Raw genomic sequence first — 12,361 nt, forward strand, 5'->3', positions numbered from 1 at the left:
AAGTGGTTTTCGCATGTAAAACCCCATAATCTATCTAGTCTTTTACTGAGATACGCCGTCAAAGATACCAATTAAACCGGCGCAGCCGGTCTTCGAATTTTGTATCAAGGATATGAGAACGCCAGTGCCCCTAATCTCTTAATTATGCCGTTTGTAAATAGTTCGTAACTGCATGCGTTTCCTCTGTATTTACTACCTTCTTACCATCTCTGGTCTAGCGAGCAGCTAGTAAAGCTAGGAAGTGCCACTGTTATGAGCCAGAAAGACTCTTTTAGTGTTTTTTGCTAGGTAAGTTCGACGCTACGGCGGAAGTTTGTAAAGTGTGCGACCTTGTCCGGCCATGGCCTATTATGATGTAACTGTCATAGGTTTAGGCAAAATTTAGATAAACTGGATTGCAGTTACGTGCGTCGTTGTGGGAAAAATACAGGGTGTTTAAAATTAAGCTTTATGGTTTTCCTAAAGTTAGGCAGCGGGACGCACGCGAATACGTGTGCAAATAAGTGGGGAAGGGGACCCAAAGTCAGGTGATAATTATCGCTCTCAGCAGTCCAATTGACTAAAATTAAACAATTTACTTTTGGTTCAGTGCAGTAAATGGGTATGTTTGTATTAAAAGTTAGAGGCACTCGTGTTTCTACACTGTATCAGTTGGAAGAATTTTAGCATTTCTTTGCTCCCAGATATCCGACTCCAATATTTAAATGTCGTTTGCATGGTTACGCATGCAAGAAGGTGAGGATCGGCGCAAAGCCCCTTCCTGATGTGACGCTGCTGTTGCGTGTGGTGTTTAGTCTGACAACGGGGCGGAGGCATTGGCAAATATGATAACTGTCCTCCTTTCCATCTCGGCTGGCGAAATAAAAATCGAAGTAGCCGGAACCGCTGTCGTAACATGCGACCACGCAGTCTGTATCGATGGTGACAGCTGCCGTGTCGAAATAATGGCGCGAGCGGAGAAGCAGGAGGGCCTTGCGCGTGCGTAATGGTGCGGGCATGGTCCTTCACTGGGCAACGCAAATAATGTTACTGCTGATTTCCAAGTATTCTAAGTTTTCTTCAAAGCAAGAGCTGCAACCGCACGGCACACCGCGCTGTCATATTTTGATTTCGCCAGCCGAGAAGAGAAAGGGAACAGTTATTACATTTACCTATGCCTCCGCCCTGTTGTCAGACTAAACACCGCACGCAACAGTCGCGTCACAGCAGGGATGAGCTTTGCGCCCATCCTCACAATCTTGCATGCGTAATCATGTGAACGACAATTAAAGATTGCAGTAGGATGTCACGTAGCAAAGACACGCTATAAGAATTCTTCCAACTGATTCTGTGCAGAAACGCTACGGCGTCTAACTTTTCAATACAAACATACCAATAGTCATACATATTTACTGCACTCAAGAAAAAGGTAATCGTTCAATTTTTGTTAATTGGGCTGCTAACAGCTACAGATACCATGCCACTTTGTGTCCCTGTAGCCAAATAACATATCTGCACAGGTGGATGTTGCGTGGCTCCCAATGCCTAACTTCAAGAATACCAGAAAGCTTAATTTTGAACACCCGGTATATGTGCCCAGTAAGCAATCGTAATTCGGGTTGAAAGCTTTCATTCTCTGCGCAAATACATACGTGCTCACCATCACGACATGTGCTCCCTCAAAGCAGGGCTATGGATACTCTTGAAGTTGCGGCTACAGTACATGTCATGTAGCACCTTTCCCCTTGTTATTTATGAGTGTTGTGTTTTCATTTATCGTTCGTTCGTGGATGTAATGCATTTTTCTGCGAAGTCAATCAGCCGTTATGACTGGATTCAGTGTTTTGCAAGCGTTACGCATACCAAAATAAAGCCTGAAGAAGCTTAACCGCAAGATGCAGTTTTCTTTTTTTATTTTCTTTATATTACCTTGTGATGCTTTTGCAGTTGCATCTACTTCATATGAGAATGGAAGCGACACTTTTCAAGCCAATAGTCCCTGCTTCGTTTTTGGTAACGGTAATTCAGTTGCTTTAGCACGTGTACAACCGAGGCAGTGAGTATAACAACGAACGGCTATTTATCTATATATATATATATATATATATATATATATATATATATATATATATATATATATATGAGTACTGACAACTGTTTCTGAAGTGAGGGTGTGTTCAGCAGGCTCTAAATACTACTCTTGTTTCAGTTATTGAGAAGGATGGGCCTTTTTTGAAGAGTAACCTGCTAGAATTCGGTTAGTCACTCTGATGACCTTGTGTTTAAGGGAATGCTATGAGGGGAGTGGGACATCTGGAAGTCAAACTGGCAGGCCTTGCAAGGAGAAGAGCTGCTTGGTGCCACATGTGCAAACTGAATCCTAAACATAGTCCTTCAGAACGAATCAAAGACTATGCCTCCACCTACGTACATTTGCTATGCATTACAGAATCTGAACCTGGCAACGTTTAACGTTAGAACGCTATCTAGTGAAGCGAGTCTAGCAGTGTTATTGGAGGAATTAGAGGGTAGTAAATGGGATATAATAGGGCTCAGTGAGGTTAGGAGGACAAAAGAAGCATATACAGTGCTAAAAAGCGGGCATGTACTGTGCTACCGGGGCTTAGCGGAGAGACGAGAACTAGGAGTCGGATTCCTGATTAATAAGGAAATAGCTGGTAACATACAGGAATTCTATAGCATTAACGAGAGGGTGGCAGGTCTTGTTGTGAAACTTAATAAGAGGTACAAATTGAAGGTGGTACAAGTCTATGCGCCTACATGCAGTCATGATGACCAGGAAGTCGAAAGCTTTTATGAAGACTTGGAATCGGCGATGGGTAAAGTCAAAACAAAATACACTATACTGATGGGCGACTTCAATGCCAGGGTGGGCAAGAAGCGGGCTGGAGACAAGTCAGTGGGGGAATATGGCATAGGGTCTAGGAATAGCAGAGGAGAATTATTAGTAGAGTTTGCAGAACAGAATAATATGCGGATAATGAACACCTTTTTCCGCAAGCGGGTTAGTCGAAAGTGGACGTGGAGGAGCCCGAATGGTGAGACTAGAAATGAAATCGACTTCATACTCTGCGCGAACCCTGGCATCATACAAGATGTAGACGTGCTCGGCAAGGTACGCTGCAGTGACCATAGGATGGTAAGAACTCGAATTAGCCTAGACTTGAGGAGGGAACGGAAGAAACTGGTACACAAGAAGCCAATCAATGAGTTAGCGGTAAGAGGGAAACTAGAGGAATTCCGGATCAAGCTACAGAACAGGTATTCGGCTTTAACTCAGGAAGAAGACCTTAGTGTTGAAGCAATGAACGACTATCTCATGGGCATCATTAAGGAGTGCGCAATAGAAGTCGGTGGTAACGCCGTTAGACAGGAAACCAGTAAGCTATCGCGGGAGACGAAAGATCTGATCAAGAAACGCCACTGTATGAAAGTCTCTAACCCTACAGCTAGAATAGAACTGGCAGAACTTTCTAAGTTAATCAAGAAGCGTAAGACAGCGGACATCAGGAACTATAATATGGATAGAATTGAACAGGCTCTCAGGAACGGAGGAAGCCTAAAAACAGTGAAGAAGAAACTAGGAATAGGCAAGAATCAGATGTGTGTGTTAAGAGACAAAGCGGGCAATATCGTTACTAATATGGATGAGATAGTTCAAGTGGCTGAGGAGTTCTATAGAGATTTATACAGTACCAGTGGCACCCACGACGATAGTGGAAGAGAGAATAGCCTAGAGGAATTCGAAATCCCACAGGTAACGCCAGAAGAAGTAAACAAAGCCTTAGGAGCTATGCAAAGGGGGAAGGCAGCTGGGGAAGATCAGGTAACAGCAGATTTGTTGAAGGATGGTGGTCAGACTGTTCTAGAGAAACTGGCCACCCTGTATACGCAATGCCTCATAACCTCGAGCGTACCGGAATCTTGAAAGAACGCTAACTTAATCCTAATCCTTAAGAAAGGGGACGCCAAAGGCTTGAAAAATTATAGACCGATCAGCTTACTGTCCGTTGCCTACAAAGTATTTACTAAGGTAATCGCAAATAGAATCAGGAACACCTTAGACTTCTGTCAACCAAAGGACCAGGCAGTATTCCGTAAAGGCTACTCAACAATAGACCATATTCACACTATCAATCAAGTGATAGAGAAATGTGCAGAATATAACCAACCCTTATATATAGCTTTCATTGATTACGAGAAAGCGTTTGATTCAGTCGAAACCTCAGCAGTCATGGAGGCATTACGGAATCAGGGTGTAGATGAGCCATATGTAAAGATACTGGAAGATATCTATAGCGGCTCCACAGCCACCGTAGTCCTCCACAAAGAAAGCAACAAAATCCCTATAAAGAAAGGCGTCAGACAGGGAGATACGATATCTCCAATGCTATTCACAGCATGTTTACAGGAGCTATTCAGAGGCCTGGAGTGGGAAGAATTGGGGATAAAAGTTGATGGAGAATACCTTAACAACTTGCGATTCGCTGATGATATTGCCTTGCTTAGTAACTCAGGAGACCAATTGCAATGCATGCTCACTGACCTGGAGAGGCAAAGCAGAAGGGTGGGTCTGAAAATTAATCTGCAGAAAACTAAAGTATTGTTTAACAGGCTCGGAAGAGAACAGCAGTTTACGATAGGTAGCGAAGCACTGGAAGTGGTAAGGGAATACATCTACTTAGAGCAGGTAGTGACCACGGATCCGGATCATGACACTGAAATAACCAGAAGAATAAGAATGGGCTGGGGTGCGTTTGGCAGGCATTCTCAAATCATGAACAGCAGGTTGCCACTATCCCTCAAACGGAAAGTGTATAACAGCTGTGTGTTACCAGTACTCACATATGGGGCAGAAACCTGGAGGCTTACGAAAAGGGTTCTGCTGCAATTCAGGACGACGCAACGAGCTATGGAAAGAAGAATGATGGGTGTGACGTTAAGGGATAAGAAAAGAGCAGATTGGGTGAGGCAACAAAGGCGGGTAAACGACATCTTAGTTGAAATCAAGAAAAAGAAATGGGCATGGGCCGGACATGTAATGAGGAGGGAAGATAACCGATGGTCACTAAGGGTTACGGACTGGATTCCAAGGGAAGGGATGCGTAGCAGGGGGCGGCAGAAAGTTAGGTGGGCGGATGACATTAAGACGTTTGCAGGGACAACATCGCCACAATTAGTACATGACCGGGGTAGTTGGAGAAGTATGGGAGAGGCCTTTGCCCTGCAGTGGGCGTAACTAGGCTGCTGATGATGATGATGACAAATTAAACTAGGCAACTGATATGATTAGCTTCGGCGTGTTGTCGTATCGCGGAGCTTACCAGCAGCCGTCGATGTCACGTATGTCGTAGACGTCTCTAATGTCACGGATGGGGCCGATGTCGCGGGCATCGTGGATGTGGGTTTTTGCGTCCTGGCTGACGCAGGTGTTGGCGCATTTCTGGTCGTTTTTGTCACCAGGTCTCCTTCCGTTTCAGTCGCAGGGGTGGCGGGGGCGCTGCTGCTGCTGTGTGACATCCGGGGTGGCAGAGCGGGAACCACCATCGCAGTGTCGGTGGCGAAGACCTTTGGCTGCATTCTTGAAAACGTCCTAATCTTGCCAGCGTCGATGGTTGCTGCGTTGTTGTTCTCGTAGACCCCTGAATAACGCATGAAAGAGGCACAGCTCGCTATCTTTTCCGTAAATCCGTGTGGGGGCACTCGAAGTTATGATACCGATATAATCATGCACTAAAAGGCCGAAATGATGATACCTTGCTGATGACTACGATCAGTCAGTGTAAAAACCCCTCTAACTGAGCATAAGTATCTCATGCAAGGATGAATATATATTTGGGTAATAAGTCGCACAAATATTTAAGTAATTACTTTGGTATTTGTCCACACAAGAACGAAGCCATAAAAGCGTCGTCTAAGATTTCTATAAATAAAGAAATCTCGAAAGTGAGAAGTTCCCGTAATCTGCGACGTCATGCAAGGATGCGACCCATTACCTCGTTTCTGCGAAATACAAGCTTAAAGAACTAAGCTAGGACTGCAGTCCGGGTTGCCAATTCTGTTGTTTTTCTTTGCTACAGAACGATTAGTGAACGTGTTGTAAAATACTACGGGCCGAATTCTGAAATCTTACCTTCCTTGGGGGCGTGCCAACCAGCCACCGGAAAGTGATTGCGCGTGCGTGAACGAGCATCACGTGGGCAAACATTGACAAGAAACCCCTGTTTCAGAATGCGGCGATGAAAGGCATTTCCGAGAAGGTCCTTTAGTGAAAAAAAATCATGGAAAGGAAGCATCGAGGTAGCGTCGGGGTTGCCTTATGGTATGGGAGCGCCAAGGAAGGCTCTATTAAGTACGCCTCAAGACGGAAGCTTTCACAATTGATATGAGGCCGCCTAACCGCAATGAAGGCTTCATTACTAACGTAGGAATGTTTGGGATTTTGGACTTAATGGGCATGTCCTGCCAGATGCATGTCAAGTATTTCCCGTAACTTCAACCGAACAAAAGAAGACTGGTACACCTCAGACGAACGAGTCCAGTGGTATATCTTTTTTTTTTGTATTCGTCTTGAGTTAGACTGCTTTTAGATGTGTCGTTACTTAGCAATGTAATTACGTCAATTGATGGAAACTCTTATGTATCGTCTTTTAGAGCATAAGTCGAACTTGAAAAGTTGCATAGCGAGCACAGAAACACGCAATCAACCTGTTTCGACGACATCGCCCTTTAAGTGCTTTTTTATAGCCGCTTTAAGGAAAGGTGCGGAGGAAATGTGGGGAGGGACGTAAATGAGCTCTTGCGCGTCTCGATGGCACCCCTAGCAATCGTGTTTTGAAGAAAAGTAACTGCTCTCCCATCAAAAAGAAAAAAAAAATACGACGAGTGTGCTTCCATACTCATTGATCGCCTACTTATCATCGTTTTGAACTGTGGCGGGCTTCCATCTTCACAATAAATCCTCTAATGCGCTAGTGTCTACTGCAAGCCGTGGTTGATCGTTTTTTTTCTATAAGCACATGGGCTTTGTTCTGTTGAGATATTATTTGGGGCTCTACTATTCAGACACGCAAGATTGCATTTGCTACTCTTATTTTCGTGATCCGCAAGTTCTTTTCACAGTCCTGAAACTAAAAATATATTAAGAGTAAGGGAACACTAAAGGCAAGTAAATATTAATCTAAAGTGTGGCTGTAGTGCTCGAAATGGTCTAAAGCGTATAGCTATAATCGCGAACAGAGTTTCTGTAATCAAGGAATTGATGTAAACGGAGGATACCACTTGACTCCCACGGGACATTCAAGTACTATCCCGATGGCGTAGGCACTGCTTATTTTAATTCTGTCACTAGTAACCGATAATTTGTAATAGAACGATCGTTTCATTGCATTGCAAGATGGAATAAAGTACTACTTGGTTACTTCTATTCGGTTCTTCGAAAAAAGAACTCATTGACCCTTGACAAAGAGGCGGGTGGCCAAACGCTTTCGTTTTTGGTCGATTCTGCACCGCTCACGCTTTCGCGTTTATGCAGTTTCGTGATCGTGTAGTGTTGCGCTAGATTTGTGGGCTCGCAAACTCGCACGAACTGCCAGTACCAGAGAACGCCACGTTCGCATGATGTCGCGGGATGGCAGAGCAGTCCACGCCGCTTGACCGGCATCGGCTGCAGCAGTGAATTCAAGGCTTTGTAATGGCTCGGTTTTTACATCTTGGGGCCTTTGTGCATGGCGTAAAGAGCCGTTGCGCCGTCTGTATGGCGCCATTTTAGCGCCCAGTGTTGCCAGTCCCCTCTCCTGAGTGGGTGATTTCCATTTCACTAAAGGTATGTGGACCTCTCAGACACAATTTTCCCTTAAACAATATCTTTTCTTGACCCGAAAGAAGCGCTGCGTGGTTTATTAAATGGTATTTTGACAGTTCACGCTTACCTCTTATTTGCTCTATCATCCCTCTGATGGCATGGAAAGAACAACTTCATGAGGTGGTTCCGAGCATGTTCTGTATCTTTTGAAATATCACATGTGCCCTCAAGCCAATAATCAAAATGTTCTATTAATAAACATAACTAATTAGCTCAGTAATGACACTTTTAAGAATTCTCTCAGAATTCACGTTGGCTCTCTACAGTAATGCATTAGCATTGAAGCAATATAGCCAGACAACTTGCCGAATGGTCGAAACGAGCTATGTATAATGCGCGTATTGCCGCGGGACTCCTATTTCGTGCTTCCCAAAGAACACTACGGGCCATCTAGCGCCGCCGCCTCGAAACCAACGCGTTGCCTCACAAATGAATAGCACGCCGGTGCGTGCGAACGACATGAAACGCGTCGTATACCTTTCTCGCGCTTTATTCTAGTCTCGCTGGTCTATCTAGCGGCACTGCCGATAAGTCCGCGCTTGGCCTCCGAGACGACAAGCGTGTTGCAGCGGTGCCTGCAAAGGACGGGAATTGTTCCCCACCTTGCCGCACACTCAGTGCCACAGACTCAGTGATCCATGTTGGCGAGAGGTTCATCGAAGAGCGGCACATACCCCGTACATTTGTAGCGCAGCCTTCTACAGCTTCCATAGAGTTTCTTGAACAATTATTCGAGGCAATTCTGGCGCGGCCATCGCCTAACATTCCTGGGAATGATGGGTACTGCGTGGATTTGTCTGATCTTCGTGTTTGTGGATTCATACGTACTTGCCACTTTATTTAAAATACTTTATTCGCCTTCATTGTCATAAATTTCAATGAACTCTCAGCTTTTTCTAAGTAAAGAAGACTGCGCGAACACACACGATCGCTACTTGTCGCTGTGGTTTAGCCTGTCGAGGAGGCCCAATCGAAACGCGCCAAACGTCTATACACCCTGGCTTACCCGCCAAAAATTCATTGGGGCGCTCTGGACCGCTTGTCGATTGATAAGTCCTTGGCGTCATGGTTTCAATAACGCGTTTTTTCTAGAGGTCTTTTGTTGGAATACTGCCATCGGTCAATTTTAATAATGTGTATTTAAATATTTAGTACACAGCATTTTTTTGAAAATGACGAGTTCACGACTTTGCTTGAAGCCAGGAGGACGAAGTATAGGCAACTCCATGCACTAACCATCATTCCCATACTGGCTGAACTGACCCCCTCCCCCCCCCCCCCCATGCTGGTCCCGTAGACACTAGGGTCAGAGTTCCCTCCAGTGAATATTGCCTGTAACTCCATGGCACGAACGCTCATGTGCTTAAATTCAGGAACACGGTAACCAATCGCAGCTAACCAAAATTATTGCGCGTTCCACCACTACGGGGTGTCTCATAACCAGATCGTGGTTTTGGTACGTAAAATCTCGTTTTCTTTTGGAATTCTGAGAGTTTTTCTCCCCAATTCACGAGCAATGATTTTAGTTTCGCACTGAGCGACAGCCTTAGTGCTATATTTATTGCTTAATGAGAACTGGTGATAGGCTGTCGAGCTGCAAAGTGGTGAGCGATAACAGCCTTGGCTTTACGTGGCCACATAGACCTAGAAATATTTACACACCCTTTTGAGGCAAATTTTACACCCAAAGAATAATGGGCACCTGCCTTGCATGCTGGCGTTTGCTTTGATTGCCACTCTGCGCTTGCTACTTTATTGTCAAGAACGTTCTGTCACGGTGATATGTGCGTGCCGTTCGTGATCTGTGACTTCCGAGTTCCCCGCTTTAAAGAAACAGCGGCAGTTGTGCCCGAAACGCGATGCAGCGATTGCACTAGAAAATTATTAGACAGCCACACGAAGTAACAAAAGTAGTTTTATCGGCCGTATAAACTTCTAAACATTCGCTTACTAACGAAACTAACAAGCGTGGGGTCGCACGTGCAAAGCCAAACAGAAACAAACTCACTTGACGACCGCGGACACATGCTGTCAAAAAATGGCGCGAGGCAGGGCGCGGCAGCAGCAGTGAGCGAAATGAACATTTATCTCTAAAATTACCTTCATGCTGCCCCTCGTTTCAACACGAACTAAGCGGCGAGAACACAGCGCGCACGAAGCTATCAGACCCTGTGCACTCTGTACCTATCGCAGATCGCTTTCGAGATAGGGCCCACACGTCCGCGCTACTGGCAACTCCACAATCCGTTACTTGGGCTCACAAAACTGCAAAAATAAACCAAGATAGCTTCGACAACCAAGTTCACGGCGGCCATGATGGTGGTGCTGTGCCTAAGATTCTTACTTGCGCTGTAGAATCGATATGTTTCAGAGAACCTGAAAGTGTCATTGCTGCCGTTGGCATATTTGGATCCGTCTGAACAATGTCAGTGATGAAACCGTGGAAGTAGTCGCGGTGTGCGTGCAAACGTCCGGCCTGCTTATCGAGCCGCGTCAGCTTAAAAAAATGACAGCGCCTTTTAAGTGAGCCGGAAGGTAAAAATGGAAGCAACTGGGGCGTAGCGGGTCTTTAAAGCCGTTGCTTCAGTGCTCACTCTGCACTGCGACTCGTGTTGTAGTGTATCACATAGCCACACACATTTTAAAGGCAGTAGCGTCTGTCGTGCCTTCAAGCGCTAAATACAGATATTCTTCACAGACAGAAATAGGCTAAATGCTTGTTGCCCGGTCAGTGTTTCCTGGAATAAAAACAATGAGAGTCCAGTTTGTGAGTCAGGGTGAACCATTGTCTTTGTAGCTAGCTCATGAGGGTGATAACCTAGGCTGCATCTAAAGCTCACAGTACGTAGTGTCTAGGCTTGGGAGCACAGCAGGCACCTGCCGCCCGTAGGAATTCTCAAACACCGGTGAAACACGACAGGTAAAAAAACAAACAATGGAACCTAGTTGCGGTTCTCGCCACAGGATTCCGAAACTACGCGCGGCTTCTTTTCTTTCAGAGCACTATCTTTTGCATTAGTGGAAATGCCAGAGTTACAAATAAATCAAACCAGTTGTAATTTAATTTAGCTGTGTTCACAGACTAGGAAACCAAACTAGCGGCGCTGTGGGCAGGTCGAATGCCACAAATTTACGAAGAGCGTTGTTTGCAGTTGCTTCTAAATATTTTGCGAGCTGATGAACTGACAACTCATCGTACTGAATAAGAAAACAGTATCTTCTGCTTACACTGGTAAACTGAGGCATGATATCAAAACGATACGTCGCCTCGTGGCATAACATGTGCCATGGTCAACTTGAAAACTTCCAAGCTAGTTATCGTTCCTGCTACCCGGGCCAGCGGCAAAAGTACATTATCTCAAGTAGTCTTGCTGCTTCAAGTATTATTTACAACAATGCAGGGGTTGATAACTAAACCAACAAAATTTAATGAAGCTTAAAAGTATATCGCTAGTTTATTTAGGCGTCTGCCAAAACAAAGCCAACTTCACAATCTGATACGCCCGAAAAATAAATGAATTATATAAAAAAAGAACGAATGGCCCACTCGCCGGGAACAATGAAGCCTTTCAGAGGGAAGTGCTTCTAAGAAACTAGCATACTATCAACCACCTTTTCTTAATGCGTAGTAGTCTAATTCTTGGCGACCACCGATCGGAGTCGTCTGCTTCTTCATAGAAGCTATAAAATCAAGCAGTGGTGTACTTCCACCGCGATGACACGCACTATGGTACGCAACAGAATTCTTTCGACATCCGTTCTTTTTTACTTTTTCAGGCTTGTGCGCAGCGCCATCCCAACTATTTCAGAACGGCCAGGCAACGTTGCAGCGCAAGCTGCGAGAACCCAAGGTTGAACCTAGATGGACTAGTTCTTGGATCGTCCATTAGGGGGCGAGAAATTAGCTGAAGTCGGTGCAGTTGGAAAGAAGTTACAAGGGTAATCTGTGCGATATCACAAGGAGCAGTGCAGTGCCACGTGAAGCTCGAGGTGGTTGTCTAATGACAAAAGCATACCGCAGCAAATTTCGCGACAGTATGAGGCATGTGTATTGCGCAGAAAAAATCCGGAGGCCACTTAGCAAATCCGAATGGAATGCGAAGGGATTAAGTTAGTGAGACGCTTATGTAACGCCACCTTTCGTAAGCGGTTGTATCTAAAGCGTGCGGAAGTATCATACGGTCAGCAATCGTGATAATCAAAAGATGTTTTGAGTATTGGAAAAAATGCACCGAAGAGATTGATATGACAGAACTTGTTACAGGCACCGGCAGTGGTACAAGGTAGATAGAGAAGACTTGAGGAAGAAAAAAGAAAGGTTAAAGGGATGTATATAAAAATGCAAGAATGAAAAACATGTATGGCCTGCTTCCAGACTAGGTGACTGTGTCACCGCACCACTTCAAAAGGGATGCCACAGAATCATCATCATCATCATCATCATCATCATCATCATCATCATCATCATCCCGGATACGCAAGTGCCGTCGGAGTACA

The 12,361-nt window shown here is 45.0% G+C and overlaps 1 protein-coding gene across 1 annotated transcript in view; it reads right to left on the reverse strand.

Annotated features, from left to right (window-relative positions):
* The window catches only part of LOC142559668 (uncharacterized), a 41,651-nt gene extending 36,113 nt beyond the window's left edge, over positions 1–5,538 (reverse strand). Inside the window, exon 1 of the mRNA XM_075671237.1 lies at positions 5,325–5,538. Within this exon, the coding sequence (XP_075527352.1) occupies positions 5,325–5,520 (196 nt within the window). The 5' untranslated portion in view covers positions 5,521–5,538. The remainder of the gene's footprint in view (positions 1–5,324) is intronic.
* Between the last annotated feature and the right edge of the window lie 6,823 nt (positions 5,539–12,361).

The sequence above is a fragment of the Dermacentor variabilis genome, chromosome 10, assembly GCF_050947875.1.
Source record: "Dermacentor variabilis isolate Ectoservices chromosome 10, ASM5094787v1, whole genome shotgun sequence".
Classification (NCBI taxonomy): Eukaryota; Metazoa; Arthropoda; class Arachnida; order Ixodida; family Ixodidae; genus Dermacentor; species Dermacentor variabilis.